Source organism: Mauremys reevesii, linkage group 6 (assembly GCF_016161935.1).
Source record: "Mauremys reevesii isolate NIE-2019 linkage group 6, ASM1616193v1, whole genome shotgun sequence".
NCBI classification, from domain to species: domain Eukaryota; kingdom Metazoa; phylum Chordata; order Testudines; family Geoemydidae; genus Mauremys; species Mauremys reevesii.
The window spans coordinates 105595114-105611667 of NC_052628.1; the positions used below are offsets into that span (position 1 = coordinate 105595114).

Here is a 16554-nt window from a genome sequence, read left to right on the forward strand (position 1 = left end):
TCACCTTAGCCTCTAAGGATAGAACAAGAAGCAATGGGCTTAAACTGCAGCAAGGGCTGTTTAGGTTGGACATTAGGAAAAAGTTCCTAACTGTCAGGGTGGTTAAACACTGGAATAAATTGCCTAGGGAGGTTGTGGAATCTCCATCTCTGGAGATATTTAAGAGTAGGTTACATAAATGTCTATCAGGGATGGTCTAGACAGTATTTGGTCCTGCCATGAGGGCAGGGGACTGGACTCGATGACCTCTCGAGGTCCCTTCCAGTCCTTGAATCTATGAAAATAATAATCCAAGGAATAAGCCCAGACAGAGCAGGTTGATTTATTTAAAAGTATCTCTCATATAAAAATATTTTCTGTGTAAAAAAAACAAACAAACAAACTAGGGACCAGATTCTCCATTGGCAGTGACCAGTTTGCATTGCATTGCCAGCATAAACTAGGCCTAAGGTTGTTGTAACCAGCACAGGGAAGCTCATCCTTAGTACAAAGGTGATTCTCTGGTGTTGTAGAGTTGGTATGGGGCTTCTGATCTCATTCCACATCCCTGCTGCCAGCATACCAAGAAAAACTGTCCAGAAGAAGGGAAGTGTAGCTGAGACACTCTACTCTGGTCAAATCTCCTACTGCAGTTTCAGCTTCATGTGGTCATTTGCACAACTAAGAGCACTTTGCCAACCATGCACAAAGTTAGCATCAGGATCCAGTCAAAAGAGAGGGAAACTTTAAATCATCTTTGAACACACACCCTGACATGAATGCTGTACAGTTCATCTGAACATCGGGATCTTAACTTACAACTGGGCTTGGCAGGATTTTTAACAGCCAAATCATAGACCAGTGAGTGTGGCCACCTAGGTGAGAAAGGGAGAGTAAGACAACCCAACCCAACTCCTGCATATCCTTACAGGTTCTGGGGTCCAGTCAGATAGGGATAAGCAGGTTCAGTACACCCACTAGGTACCTCTCTCCCATCCAGATGGGCATGGAATCTAGATTCTGTCTCCCAGTGCACCAGCCAGTACAGCTGAGCAGGTAGTGGGAGGTGGGTAGTAAGCTACTGCTAGTATTGTATAACTTCTGCCATGGAACATGGTGGAAGCATGGATGGAATCATAGTTCCTAACTATGTGCCACCCCTTACACAGGGCAGGCAATAAAACAACAATCTAGCCATTATTTATATTTGCCTATTTGTTTATCATCAAATCTAAAATATACATCTAAACTAAGGAAATTCATTGTGTCTTGTAATTATCTCTGTGTGATCTGCAGAGCCTCTCAAGCAAAGCTGATGGCATTGACTGCTCTCCAACCTAATTGAAAGCATTTTAAAAACAGGAAAACATTTGTACATATTCAGAATTTAGTTAGTTAGTATACCACTGGGTTCTGGGAAAACATATGTGGTTAATAGGCTACTTTAAAAGAAGTGTGCTGGTAAAATATGTTCTTTTTAAATCTCTTTCCATTGCCACAGTTCTCTGGACAAAATAACCAAAAACTTGTAGTTTCTGAAATTGAACTTTGTATCAGCCTACTTCCTGTCTTACTAAACCTGCCTTCAAAATATAGGCGGTTGTATTTCTCATATCAGGTATGCTTCAGTAGAGGAAAATCAAACTCCAACCCCTGCCAGACCCATGTGATGAGTAATTTCAGCAGTCTCATGGCCATTAATGATGGAGAGCTAGTCACCTCTAGGTTGATCTTGAGGTCGAAAAAGCCTCCACTGGATGGAGTGCATCTACAGTAACTCAAGGCAAAGCCATAGAGAGGTGCTGACCTTAAGCTTCAAGACAAACAGCAAAGCAGTAAGCCTAGTACACAACCCACATTATTTTCCTTGACATCAAGTTATAGCTCCAACAAGCAGTTTGAAAATTCCTAAAACAGACCTTTCTTCTTTTCATGAAAGTCACTAAACGTTTTTGCCCTTTCCATTCAGTAGTCAGAAAACTATAGATATTCCCCTTTATGATCATGGTTGGGGAATATATTTGAAGGGCCCAGTTTATTTGTTTGGTTTGTGATTCCCTGACTATCTTTCCAACATGGTTGATGAAATGAAGAGAGTCCCCTGTTTGTTTGGAATACTTCATACCATTGATGGGTGGACTACCTTCTTTCTACTGCCAGTAGCTGCCCTTTTAAAGTTATTCCCTGTGGGGAATGGAGTTAGTTCATGAATCAGTCAGAGGAGAGTTGTCCCCAAAACATAAGAGCATAGTAGTGCCGAGAAACCTCTGTAAATATTAACCATATCAATTGCTCTATACCATATAACAACTGCACTGGGTAGTATCACAGAGGGAACATGGAATGCTTTTCATAGCATCTATTTCATAGCCTCCAGAAAGAGAGGGGGGTGTTGATAGTTGAGAGGGCTGAATTTCCCTTGAAGAATTGGAATTCCAGTGAACAAGGGTTTCCTTTAGACCAGTTCATTTTTCTGTGCCAAGTCCTTTCAGGTAAGCAGTAATAAGTAATCTATTATTTGCTAGTCAATGACACTGGGATTTCCTGACCTGTTATTTATCCAGATTGGAGATGTAATAAATTATACAGGTTTGGATTAAGACTGACATTTTAAAAAATATACTGTTGTTGTTTCATTTTACTCTACTCTCCCCAGTCAAGTTTATTTCCTAAAATTTCTGTTTTCACTCTGATAAGCTTGTTTATGCTAGATACACTTCTTGGAGCCAAGAATTTAATCTAACTGAATTCTAGATACTAATGAGAAAGTACAACGTCAAAGGCAGTTCAGATAGGACAAGGCACTGCTTCTCTTCAATTGATACTTGATCTATAAGAAACTGTTGTAAGTTTGGGATATATCAAACATGGAGTCAGCCTCATCTTTTAACCTCAGTTTTCATTATGTTGCATTGTAACCCAACATGACAGGAGGCAGTGTGATGCAACAGGCTACAATTTGTGAAGAGGAATCAAGAGAATTCTTTTCCTTTTTTCCCCCAATGTCACTGTAGACGGTGTCATATTATAAATAAAGTATCCAGATGAAGAAAAAAAAACATTAGATGAGAAAGGATTTAACAGTATCCTTGAACTGATAGATTCAGTCTAATTACTCTAATTTAATTTGGGCAGTTTGACACATCTCTAGTTGAACCATAGCCTAAGGGAAACAATTAAATAAGGGTTAGAGAGGAGGAATAATTTCTGAAGAAGGTGCTGAATGTCTGCAGGATGTTGAATGTCTCCTTAGAATATCTTACACCATAAAAAGTTAAACTTGTCTAACTAGAAATCTTCATGGGTTTGGCCCCTTCTCAATGACGTCTGTAATTTCTGGATCATAATAATTACTTAGCTCAGAGTTAATTGGTTTTAAGTCTTAAATCCTAATGCAGTGTTAAGTCTTCACATGTAGTGATTGTAGTTTAACCCCTACATTTCTTTTACATATTGCAGTATTTCTTGGCTCTTTTGTTGTAACTAGATCAAATTTCTTTCTATGTATCATCCAGGAGAACAAATGATAGTGGCCTTAATTGTTTCATTGATCTCCAGATTCTTATTCAACTCCAATTCCAGCATTATTCATCTCAAAGCTGTAGAAGGGCCAGATTTTTAATGATATTTAGGCGCCTAAAGATGCAGATTGTGCCTAGTGGGATTTTCAGAAGCACCGAGGCGTTTAACTCCCAGTTCCCAGCAGTCATCTATCTTTTGATGTTTATATACCTTTAAAATCCTTACTCTTAATTACTAGTGTAGAAGTTAGGGTCAGTAAACAGGGTGGGTTTTACAAAAAAGTGAATTCAAGGATCTGCCCTAGACTGACTACAATTGTAACGTCTTCAGAAGCTCTTCAGGGTAGCTAAGAAACTTTTATAACAGTTTCCATGCAGCTTTGTGTTTTACTGTCTAACTTCACCTTTTTGATAATAAACTATATAGAGGCCATCAATATTTCTCTCATTAACTACAGTGAGAGATGCCAAATACCTTGAATGTAGATATATGAATGATACCTATATAACCAGGGAGATTACAGTACTTTTAATATTTTTGACTTACTCCAGTGTTCTGACTTATCTTTCCACAGTTGTTCTAGTTAAAATAGTCTGACAGTGAGAATCAGTTCGACATTTTTCTTATCTTCAGGCAGTAAGAGTTGAGAGTAAGAATCTGTTTCTACTACCATATTCCCCTACGGCCCCCAATTTGTGTATTATACAGGACCTAACAAGGGGGTCCCCAGTCTCAGCTGGTGCCTTTGAGAGCTACCATGGTACAAGTAATTAATAATTTTTAAATTCCATTTCTTTCTAAAGCGTAATCTAGTATATGTGCAAAAATGTTTGCAAAACACAGGTGGATCCATATGTGATTTGAAAACTAATGAATAAATGGTATTTCTATAGTTCACAATTCAAAACATGGCTAAAATCTCAAAAAGCATGATTAGCTATCCCTAGATGAGTAATAAACTTCCATTTTTATGTGTCCATATTATTTCATATTCTCTGTCTCTCCTTCCATGTAGAAATAGAGCTTCTCCTGTTTTTCTCTTCCGTATAAGAACAAATGAGAGTCTATCTAAGGAAGATGCCTAAATGTAACTGTCAATAGGCATCAGTATGATGGGAGTGCAGTACTTTTCAGGCTGTGGCTAAATGCTTTGTGTCATGCAGTGCTATATGAATAATCTCTGGCTGTGTGGACTTTTTATAAAGCACAAGTAAAACTGGGAGTGTTCTGTTTGCTGTCTGTACTATTCATGTTATCTTGTGTTTTTAAGCTAATCATTTTTCATTTTTTTTTCTTAAGTCAATTGACCCTGGCCAGCAGTTCACGTGGGAGCATTCTAACCTGGAAGTAAACAAACCAAAGAATAGATATGCAAATGTAATTGCATATGACCATTCTCGTGTTCTACTTTCAGCAATAGAAGGTAAGGAGCTATTTAACAAATTAAACTCATTAAATATTAAATGCTAATGTAATAATTTTACCACTTCTTGTCAATTAAATTAATAGCTTTAAATTCATATAATAATCATCCTTTTTCAGTGTTCATTTGCAGTAATTCAATAACATGAAGCATTAAAAACTAGACAAGGTCATATATAGAAAGAGGGAGACTTCTGATTCAACACATCTGCTCCTTGTGTGTATGCCAAGTCTTATATACATACTTTTTTGACAAAAATTATCACTACTTTTTTACTCCTAACAGCACAACTATTAGGGAGTGTGAGATGGTTTCTTGTCTGGCTCTCACGTTATCAGCATAATGGATAACTGATTTTCATTTGCCAAATCTTTAGTGATGCTGATAACACATGAGCCAGAAAGAACAGAGCTTGGCTTTCTTGTCTCAGAGTGAGTATACAGAACTGGCAGTTAGGAAACCCAACTTTTTTCTTGGAAGTCATTGACAGACAATAACTGAATTTCAGGTATTTGTGTTCTTGGAAACTCAAATGTCGTTGCCTGTAGATGGGCATGGTAGTATAAATGACAAGTTTTAGTTGTAGTTGTCTTTGACAGACAGTTCTGCAAAGATCTGATCATGTAGTGTGTTTCCCTGTGGTGAGTGAACTAGGCTATCCAAGATGATGGGCTCTATAGGGTTTGTCTAGTTTCCCAAGTGCTAAAACAACAGGAGTAAAGATTATCCATCAGAGGATCTTTTTCACTGGCTACCTCTCATTACCTACCCAAGCTGTTTCTTGGAATTAATGCAGATTTTCAGTTTATTCTACACAGCTGGCCACCATGTATTAGTGATGTCAGTAATATGATTGATTACATATTTAAGTGGGACCATTTAAATGAAAATAAAAATTGCCTTTAGTAAGCTTTGATAGATCTTGTATATTGAATTGGCTTTAAAATTAAAGAGGACTTTCAATCCTTGTATCCTGTATGCAAAGACATAGTTGCTTCATTCTTAACATTCTATATGTTAAATTGTGCAGTGTTTTAATCGACATTGTGAATGCCTTATCTTTGGCTACTCCAAACCTGCAGACATGGGATATAGCAGTGATGGTATTTATAGGTGTAATCAATTCTCTAATATGCTATGCACCGCCAAGTAAATGCTCGGTGAAGGAAAACACAATTCCACTGGTTGAGCTTTACCTCTTTTCCTAATTTATTGCAGCTGCATATTGTACGCTTTGATAACACAGACACAGTTTCTCAAGTATATTAGAAAATTTAAATGATTGCCTTGAAAAATTTGCATATAATAATCATCTTACATTTGTTCCACCTATGGAGCTCATTTAACTGGTATTGACTAAATTTTTCAGTGGTGTCAGTTACATTTTCTCACATTACTTTAGAGAAATATCTAGCTGAACACCATAGAGTTTACTAAAATTAGAGTTGTCTCTGTTGTTGGTTAGATGCTCATGCTGTTGGTTTGTTATAGTTCAGCACACAAAACAACAACTCCATAAAGAGAGAATAGGTAAATAGTATAAAAAACAGCCAAACAAAAATCAAACTACTGTGCAGTGATGCTCTTCTGAATTGTTTGCCATTTCTCCAAAGTATATTTAAAGTCACAAGTAACTAGTTCTAAAGCAAGGGAAATAATTTTTCATTGTATGTTGGCTGGGAAGAGAGCTGAGTAACTGACAAACGAGAAGAACATTTAATTTCAAATAAATCCATTTGTTGACTCATAAGTGAATTAAGAGATGACTGGGTTTGAAAAGGCCTGCCAGATTCCCCTTAACAAGTGATCCTGGAAATTAACATGTTTTGAAGATGTCATCAAAATGCAAAAAAGAAAAAAAAACCCACAGAAATAACACTCAGTTAAACAAAGTTAATCAAATTACCCAGTAGACTAACCTTTTAAAATAAAAATTGAGACTAAAAGAAAAGTTCTAAATAACACTTTTGCAAGTGTAGTATTTGCGGAGAAGGATTCTACCTGGTAAAGAAATACTTAAAGGGATTGAGAAAACATAAATGCTAACTGTAATGTTTGATTTCCCTTTTTAATGGCATAAATAACCTGAGGAGGTTAAAGTGACTAACTCTTTAAAAATGCTATTGATCTTAAGTGCATAAAACATAATTATAGCCATATGAAATATCAGTGATAGGCGTACATACACAAATAGCTTTTTAACTAAACCTGGTGATTTACCTACCTTTATAAACTTTTCAGGCCTCAATTCAGGACAACCAAAGCAACATAAATTGAAATGTTTGCTTGTGTTAAAATAATTTGACTTGAAATAAGCAATAAGTTAACTATTTAACTCCCAGTGTCTGAAGAGATTTTCTATTGATATATGTCTGAGTTCTTTTATGTATCTAACTTGCCAAATTTAATATATTGGCTTAACATTGTGTAATAAGTGTTTCTTTTTCAAGCGTCAATAGTTCATTACACTGTTTTGTCAGTCTATAAATAAAAATAAACGTTCCTGGTAGGAAAATACATAGGCTACCTAGTATTTCATTTGACAGCTGCATTTGTTTTCAAGCTGCCATGGAAATGAATGCTTTTAATATTGTTACAGGAATATGTTTCAGAGTGGCACTATCCACATAGGTCAGGCCCAGTAGCTGGACTATATTGCATTTGTTATAACCTCATGGGAATCATTGTTCACTATATTTTAAATACCTGTGAGCCTCATCCAAAGCTCATTGAGGTCAATTGAAAGACCCCCATTAACGTCAATAGGTTTTGGATACAGCCCTGTGTTCTTTCTAAAATTCTCTATTGAGAAATCTGTCCAGCTACAAAAAAGCACCTATCCCCAAATAATAACATCAGGTGCTTAGAACGTCTCAGTCAGATGTGTGTTTTGGTTTTTTGCAACTGTAGTACTTAACAATCTGTCTAGGTATGGTGACCCCCACCACTGTAATGTTTGAGGACCTCACAAACATTAATGAGTTTATCATTCCTGTGAAGAACTGAAGTACAGAGAGATTGATTTATGTGCCCAAGATCACGAAGGGAGAGCCAGGGATCTTACTCAGGTCTCCCGAGTCCTAGTCCAGTGCCTAAACAAGCACTATTCGCACAACTGTGATCGCTTTGTTGTTGATGCTGTTGCACAAAGAAGGAACATAGAAATTGCCAGACTGAAGTGGATCCAAGATCCATCTAGTCCATTATCCTGTCTCTGACAGTGGCCAGGACCAGATGCTTCAGAGGAAGATTTAAGAACCCAGCAGTAGACAGATGTAGGATAATCTGCTTCCCTCATCTCTAAAAGTTAAAAATCGACTTAAGCCCTGAATCATGAGGTAAAAGATCTCTTCCAAAAGTTTTATTAACATTAGGTGTTGTATTTTTATTATACTTTTAAACATCCAGTCCCTTTTTTGAATCTTTCTGAGTTCATGGATTCAACAACTTTCCGTGGCAATGAGTTCCACAGTCAACACTGAATATTGTGTAAATGGATAATGGTTTTGTATTTGCGATATTTTAATTTCTTTTCATTAAATGCCATGTTAGGAGGTAAACCTAAGTTGGTTATGTTCATTTCAATTTCTGTCTGAAAAAAAAATTATCATTTGGCAGAATTCCGCTCCGGTGTGCAAGTTGAATCTCATCTCTGATATTGTGCTGGTTTTGGATGTGTCCGGGAGGGACACATGCAAGGAGAGAAGAAGGTGAAGTTCCATAGCACTAGAAGAGAGCAGCATATCAGAAATGAGATCTGATGTGTGGATCTGAGAGCAGAAATTTGCCTCATATTTGTTAAGCACAAACAGATCAAATTAGCACAAATAAAAAATTCATTTTAAACTTTAAAAGAAGATTTAAAAATAGTGGGAAATAAAATATTTTTCAAATGCACGTACAAAAAGGCTTCCAGGTCTTGTTTGGAGGCGTCTAAGACTAAAAATCTGTGATCTGTGTTTAGATTTGCATAATACTAGCAGTTGAAAAAAAAATCAAGTGTAAATAATATCTACCATATAACAATTGCTTGATTATTTCTGTTGGGCGGTTTAGCACCTTTAAAATTAGATTGGGCATTGGAGTAAATCTGTGCATATAAGAAAAATCTTAGGAAAGAAAAAGGCAAGAAACTGCTAATATTCTTATTTTATATTAAGTCACCAGTTACCACTAAATTGACATTCACTATTTGGGTCATGATCTTTAGCTGTAGAAGGTATTCTGACAAATTTATATTGTTAACTACTTGCTGAACAGTTAAGGGCAACTGCAGTGTACTGCAGTCTGGTTACTCATGCTCTCTGTCACACTGCAGTTGTATTATGTTCTGTTCACAAAACCAAACCAAATGTTTAGGGTGATTTCCTGTCCCTTCCCATCCGCAAGCAATGTGCTTGAGACACAGAAGAACCAATGCATAATGAGGATAACAGGGTGTAGAGAGGGCAGGCTGAATGGCTGTCTCTAGGTTTGACTGGCTGTCTAAACAGCAAAGCTGAAGTGAATTTTGAGAGAGTAAACAACATGGACTGTGGATCCTCTTTAAAAAAAAACCCAGTGAAGAAAAAAATATGGCTGGCTGCAGATGCTCTGGGAGCTGAGAGGCCTATACACAGTTGCACAGTTGCTTTACTGATACTCCAAGACCAAAAGGAAATAAGTCCATCAATTCCCCCACACGTGTATCCCCACTGGAGAGTCCTTGCAAAATGTCCATGGGCTTGGTTTTTGCACAGAGGTGAAGGATTTGGTCCTTAGTTGTTTAATGTAAATTCTGATAGTAAAATTGTTTTCCAACCAAATTATTTTGCTTTAAAAAAATTAAACTGAAAATGTTTTTGTCTGAAGCAGTATTTTAGTTTATAGGTAATAGGAACGCTATGTCATCTAAGTATTAACATTACTAGTTACTTCCATTCAGGAATTCCTTTGATATACATCATAGTGCTGTACTTTATATCTTTACTCACCATCGAAGAGCTAGAGAACTGCTTTATGGATAAATTGAGTTTCAGAGAGCCACACAGTTATCAGTGTGATGTCCTCACATTGCACTTCAATACTTGTTTTGCAATATTGTGTCAATATGACACTGTCATCAGAATGCATTGTTGTCATACTTGTGGCATTGTGCTGTTATTAACTGTGGCTCTCTGTGTTTTATCTCTTTCTACCCTTCCAGCCGCTTCCTTGCCAAGAGTCTTTCTATTGACCAGTTTAGAAAATTTGAAAGTGACTGTAACTTTTTTTGTTTTTCTTTGGTCCCTACCGCCACTTTTCTCAGCCTTCTTTCCTTGCTTGTCTGCCCTGGCTTTCTTTCCTAGAGATAATTTTCTGTCTCTCTGCATCTTCCCCCTTCCTTGTTGCTTATTCCTGCCCTCACATCCCCCACACCACCGACACCTAGATCCCACTTCTAGCTCTAAATCTTTCCATCTTTTTCTGCTCTCTGTTCCCTTTTCACTGTCTTCTCTTCTCTCCATTCCATGGTCCTTTTCCTTGTTCCGTCTGTTCAGTCATCCTAGTCCTGTTCCCTTCTCATATTCTGTTCTCTTCTCCAAAGTTTTCTCTCTATATATTGCCTTCTGCCCTGGGAACTCCTATATCTCCTCTCCTTTCCATTCATTTCTTTCCTGTACTCTTCTAGTCCCATCAGCCCATTCTCAGCCCAACCCATGTACCTTCCCATGCCAACAATCCATCTTCTCCTCCACCTAAGTTTCTCCTCTTCCCTTTGTTCCTTAAACTAGTTTGCAATATATTATATTTTCCTGTCCCCTAGTGAAATTTCTTCATTTTATCAGTATCTATTATTAAAAGTGTCTTTGCTGAATACTGCTCTTTTTTCAATGAGCTCTAAATACTACATGGTATTTATTCCATGGCGCCGTTTGAGTTTGGTAATCTCCTTACCAATATGTATCTTGTTACAAGAGAACTTTCTCAGAAACAACATTTTTGATTTTCATCCAATAGCTGTTTTAGTTCATTTCATCCTTACATAGTTCAAAACATTAGTCATTGATTTAAGCCGATAGTACAGCTTCATCAGCATTTTCTATTCATCATTACATTATCTCAAGTTAATTGTTTACAAGCATGACAGAGTTTAATCCTATTACTTCAGACTCTTTTTTTATACTTAACAGCACATCTTTTAGAGAAGCCTCATAGAAACAAAGGTTTATGGTTTAATTTGTCTTAAATAGAAAGACTGTGCAGTACTTAGCCTTTGTAAAGACTTGAAACAATTTCATGATGTGATTTCAGTCTGTGAATAAAATGTAAAGTCTAATTAAAGCTATTTAAGATGACAACTTTCTTCAGGGAATCAAAGAAATAATGCTAAGGTCTGCATTACCAGCCCCATTATGTAGGACTTGTATCTCTTAACCTGTGTACACAGAGAATATTGCTGCTTGTTCAACTCTCATTTTATTTCATGAAAACAATCCAATAGTAAGTCAGTAGCCACAAGCAACAATGAGTCCTGTGGCACCTTAAAGACTAACAGATGTATTGGAGCATAAGCTTTCGTGGGTGAATATTCACCCACGAAAGCTTATGCTCCAATACATCTATTAGTCATTGTTGCTTTTTACAGATCCAGACTAACAAGGCTACCCCTCTGATCAGTAGCCACAGAAAAACTGTTTTTATGCCTGTTATCTTCTGTGTATCTCAATTGTGTTATTGGGGTATTTTTGTTTCACTGGTTTTTACGCTCTGTGTGTGTAAAATCTGGTTGCTTTATTTTCCTGAGAAGCCAAGGTCTTTTGTGCTCAACCATTCATCTAATGTTGCCACCACAGAGCTAGATCTGCATGCTAAGGAAGAAACTTGCAGACTTTGGTGACTCTTTCCCATAGAGAGAAGGGCTACTAGAAAAGGGGTATGAGAGAATTGTTCTGCACCACCTGGAAACTCATTCTTCAACTGAGCTCTTGGGCAGGAACTGAGACCCCATCACTGGTACAACTTCTACAACGGGAATGATGCTGAAGAGATCAGGCCAGATTCTGTGCCCAGTTACACTGGCATAAACCAGGAATAACACTGATGTGTTCCTCCAGCTTCAGAGCGGTTTAACTAAGTACAGAATTTAGCCCATTGTCTCTTTCCTGACCCACACGTTTACAGAAAGCAGGCATTCAAAAACTACTGATCTCGGACTGTTACACCCAAATTTAAGTAATGATGGCAGTTGCCTCTGTGCTTGTGGGTAAGATGCCTTTAAGCTCTGGCAACTAACAAAGGTTTGCAGGATTTCTCCATAGTACAATCAAACTGGCTGGCATTTGATTGTTTTTATGCTATTAGATATGACACAGTGTTGTCCAGTTTTCTCAGTTCGGAGTGTGGTTATGGTCAGAGAAGTGACTATAAAATGACATGTTGTTACTGTACATGTATCTCCCCCTGCAAAGAGCATTTCACTTTTGCTCAGTTTACAAGTTATTACTATTTATTATTTATGTAGCACAAACATTGCACTAGACACGTGCCGGAGAATAATATGAGACGGCCCATGCCCTGAAGGGATTGGTGGGTGTGTTGTGTGAGATGGCTGAGCAAGGGTGTAGTGTATGCCTGATGTAAGGATGGGGGTTGACTGGGAGAGTGAGTGAAATGAGTTTTTTGGAGCTCATTTTGAATGTAATTGGTGTGTGTCTGAGAAAAGATGACTGGGAGACTAAGTCAGAGTAGTTGTAGGCGTGTCTAGGAGAGCATGTGAGTCATGGCGTGGTGATGGCATGTGTAGAGGTAACAAGGGAGAGTGGGAGTGGTGTTCATTGTGGTTGGCGGAGGTATAAGTGGATTGAATAGTGTGAAACCTACGAATCCCCACAATCTGAGCAGGGAAAACCAATCCTGCTTATTGTTGGCCTCTCTGCACTCCCCTCCCTTGAAACACATCACTGCACACAGCCTTCTTCACAGACAGGAGTGCAGATGCATTAATGTAGTACTACTTGAAGCAGAATTCACTTCGAGAATTCGAGTGAAGATAACTGCTCACATATCATCTGCTTTGGGGGAGGGAAATGTTGCAGAGAAAGGGTCTACCCAGTCATGTCCAAGGGAGCCCCCCCTTACAAATTCCATGGAGTCTAGTCTCCATGAGGAAGTGTAGCACAGAGCCCTTTCCACCAGTAAACAGGGATGCAGGTGAGAGTGCCGGCTCTGTGGTATGTTCCACCTTTTTTAATTTATAACAACATATGCTTCATGGTGTGATACCAGACATCATAATGTAATTCTAATTTATTCAGAAAATGTTTCTTACCAGCCTGTTTCAGTTTCTTCATTAATAATACCCAGTAGGTATAGATTTCTCATGTTGGCCTCATGCTTCTTCTCATCTGCTTTGTGAAGATTTTTTTTTATTATCTTGATAAAGGAAGAAAATGTGACATTGTCCCCAGCAGATGTATTTTCTAAATCATTAACTCAGATGTCCACATTCAAGGAAATGCGAAAATGTGTCTAATCAAGTCAGAGAGAGTCTTTTGAACCCCAAGTCCCATCCTTTGTAAATGGAATTGATGATTTTCAGGCATGCACACATCATAGCCTTACTAGGGAAAAATAATCAGGAGTCACATGATGTGACCTTCAAGACACATGACTTTTTAAAATGTCTGTGATGAAGTAAATGTGAGCATCAAGAAAATCACCCATTATCCGAAAATAAGCAAGAGTAGTCAACAAAAAAATTACTGAGGACAAAGGAAAGAGAAGAGAATCATCATTGTGAAAGAAAAGCTGCTAGCCAAGAGGTACAACCACAATAAAAAAGTTGGTGGGGACAGGGAAATAGACCACAAATGAATCTTGCATCTATATTTAGGGTGGACACCATCAGGACAGTAAGAAGTTAGGGGAGAAATCTTTTCCCTTTCCTCCCTACATTCCCACACAGTTTGTTGTGCCTTTTAGTGTTATTGTGAGCACTGTAAAATAAATAGCTGAGGGATCATTCTATGCCAGTTCTGACTCCATCTGAGGAATTTCAGTGCATGGTAAAGCTAGTCAGGAAAACTGTCTTATTTCATATAGAAAATTTCAAATAAAATGATTGTTTTCCCCATTTTTAATGCTTTTTTCAGGTTTTCATAGCAAAACTAAATACCAAACAGCTTTTAACACTAAAAACTATTCAGTTTTCATCAAAAACCTGGAAAAAAAATTGATGAAAGCAGAAATTTTCTCAGGAAAATTTTTGTTTTGGTAGGGCATAGTCTAGTCTAGTCTAGTCTAAGGCATAGTCAGTAGGCTTTCCTCTGATCATGGGTGTTTCTAGATCTGGGAATGCTGCTTGTTCTCTCGTTAGCTCTGAAGTTAGAGGTCTTTTCCTGTCCTGAGATATTTAGTCAGCACTTTCCTCCTACATGTGTGCATGCACATAAACACACACACACACATACATTTATATATATATATAAAGCCAAATTGAAATTTTAGTTGCAGTTAAACCAAATGCTATTTACACAGGTTAAAAAAAAATCTATATTGCTTTCTTGTGCCTCCAAGGCTAGTTTTACTGGCCAAACTAAGCCTATCCTAACGTGTAATCCATAGTTTTATAGTCTTTTCCAGATTATATTGGATTTTAATTAGTCTCATTGTAAGGGGTCAGTAACCTTATTCAATGCTAATTGGGTGCTGAAATGAAAAAATAGGTACATTTAAAAAATCTCTATAAGTAGCAAAAGGAAAGATTTGATAATGAGATTACTCCACTGTACATTCAGATATCCCATTTATTTCAGAATAGTCTGTCTAATTTACCTAACTGCTTCTTAGGATAGCTGTGGAAGGACAGGGGCACACATGTGCCTGTTAGTGGATGTGATGTGAATTTTGGAAAGAGATAGGCTCGGTTATAAATGAAGTTATAAAGAAGAAGATTTAGATTTGATGACTCTGATCCTGAAGTAGAGATTGGAAGATTCTTCATAAATAGATACTTTGTAAAGTGCTTTGAGATCTAGTGATGGCAAAGCGCTAAATAAGAGCTAGTTGTTGTTGTTGGAAGAGGTGGAGTGGGGGCAGGAAGAGGTGAGTTGGGGGGCCTTGGGGGAAGGGGTGGACTGGGGGGCAAGGCAGGGGGGTTGGGGAAAGAGTGGAGTGGGGGCAGGGCCTGAGGCAGAAGCGGGGGCTTGAGCACCCCCTGGCAGTTAGAATGTTAGTGCCGCTGATAGCTGTGTATCTAGTAGTTTGACATAGAATCGTAGCACTGGAAGGGACGTTAGAGGTCTTCTAGTCCTCTGACTCCAGGCAGGATTAAGTATTATCTAGCATAATTATAAAAGCATAAACCGGTAATTCCTGCCAAAAGAAAATTGACTCAGAAGACTCAGCTCTATTTTCATACTATTCTATTTGGATGCACAATTTGATATGTTCCAGCCAAAATTTCCAAAAATACAGTAGTTTTCCACACAAAAATGAAAAAAAAAATTGAGAAAAAGCAGCTGCTCCAAATCCCAGTCTCTCTAAGATCTCAAAGTCATCAATTAGAAAACAGTAATGACACCAGCTCTCTCTCACCAATAGAAATTGGTCCAATAAAAATATTACCTCAGCCATGTTGTCTCTCTGGTAATGACACTGTAAGTATGGTATGAATATGCTGTGTCCCTAAACAGTCTTCAGAAGAGCACACAGTCCCAGAGTTAAATCCTGATATGACATCTTTGGAGTTAATGGGAGCCTTTGACTTCAGTGGGTGCAGAATTGAACCCTGGGTTTAGCAGGCCAATGCTCAAACCACTGAGCTATCCCTCCCTTGCCTCCCCCCCGATCCTGTCATTGCACAACATTAAACAGTTGTAAACAAGGTTCGGGGTTTGGTATACAGAGATGTCAGCCATCTTAGTTCTATGGTAAACACACATTAAAAATTCTTTAATCTTTTCTTTAAAAGAAAGAAAAAGAGCTAAAGTGTTTGAAAAGTAAAGTGTTGAGTAAGTCTTTTAGTTTAACAACACTCCTTGTTCTCTTTCCCTTTAGCTGGAGAGAGAGTTTTCTCCTCCCCCTAACAGTTTTTTAGCTGGTGTTAAAGATAGTAATAACTTTTGAGAAAAAGAGCTAGTTGAGATATGCTGGAGCTGCTGTTGTTAAAGTCTGATCCCACTTTGTAGAAGACAAATACACACACAAGAAAGGAGAGAGAAGAACAGCAAAGGTAGAAAATGCAGATTCTCCCTCTGGTGTAGATTCTCACTTGCAATCTTACTGCAGAAATATGCAGGCACAGCATGCGCATGGCCTTATCAACCACTGCAAGACATAGCAAACTGGTACCAACATTGGGCTATGTAGGGCATTGCTTTTAGCTGCCTCTTTGGTCACAGTCCTACAGCACTGTTGCAAAGTATACAGCCTTGGCCAGCTAAGCCAGTCTCTTATTAAACAGAAAGGCAAAAAAGAGAGATAGGAAAGAGAAGAAATAAGGTGGGGAATGAAAAGGACACACAAATGGAGTGGGAGGTGACAGCAGGAATCAAAGTCTCATGTTCCCAGCTGGGGTTCAGGATCTAATCAAAGCCGGTAGTGGTGGGAGATGTCATCTGGGTTCCTCTCTCTGGCCCCGTCTGGTCAGGACTTCTTTCAGGACCAGG

General features: G+C 38.1%; 1 protein-coding gene across 3 annotated transcripts in view; it reads left to right on the forward strand.

The window, feature by feature from the left end:
* Positions 1 to 16554, forward strand: part of PTPRD (protein tyrosine phosphatase receptor type D) — a 1010945-nt gene that overhangs the window by 930501 nt on the left and 63890 nt on the right. For all 3 annotated transcript variants that reach the window (XM_039543118.1, XM_039543120.1, XM_039543119.1), the window contains one exon: positions 4801 to 4924. In XM_039543118.1, the coding sequence (XP_039399052.1) occupies positions 4801 to 4924 (124 nt within the window). The remainder of the gene's footprint in view (positions 1 to 4800; positions 4925 to 16554) is intronic.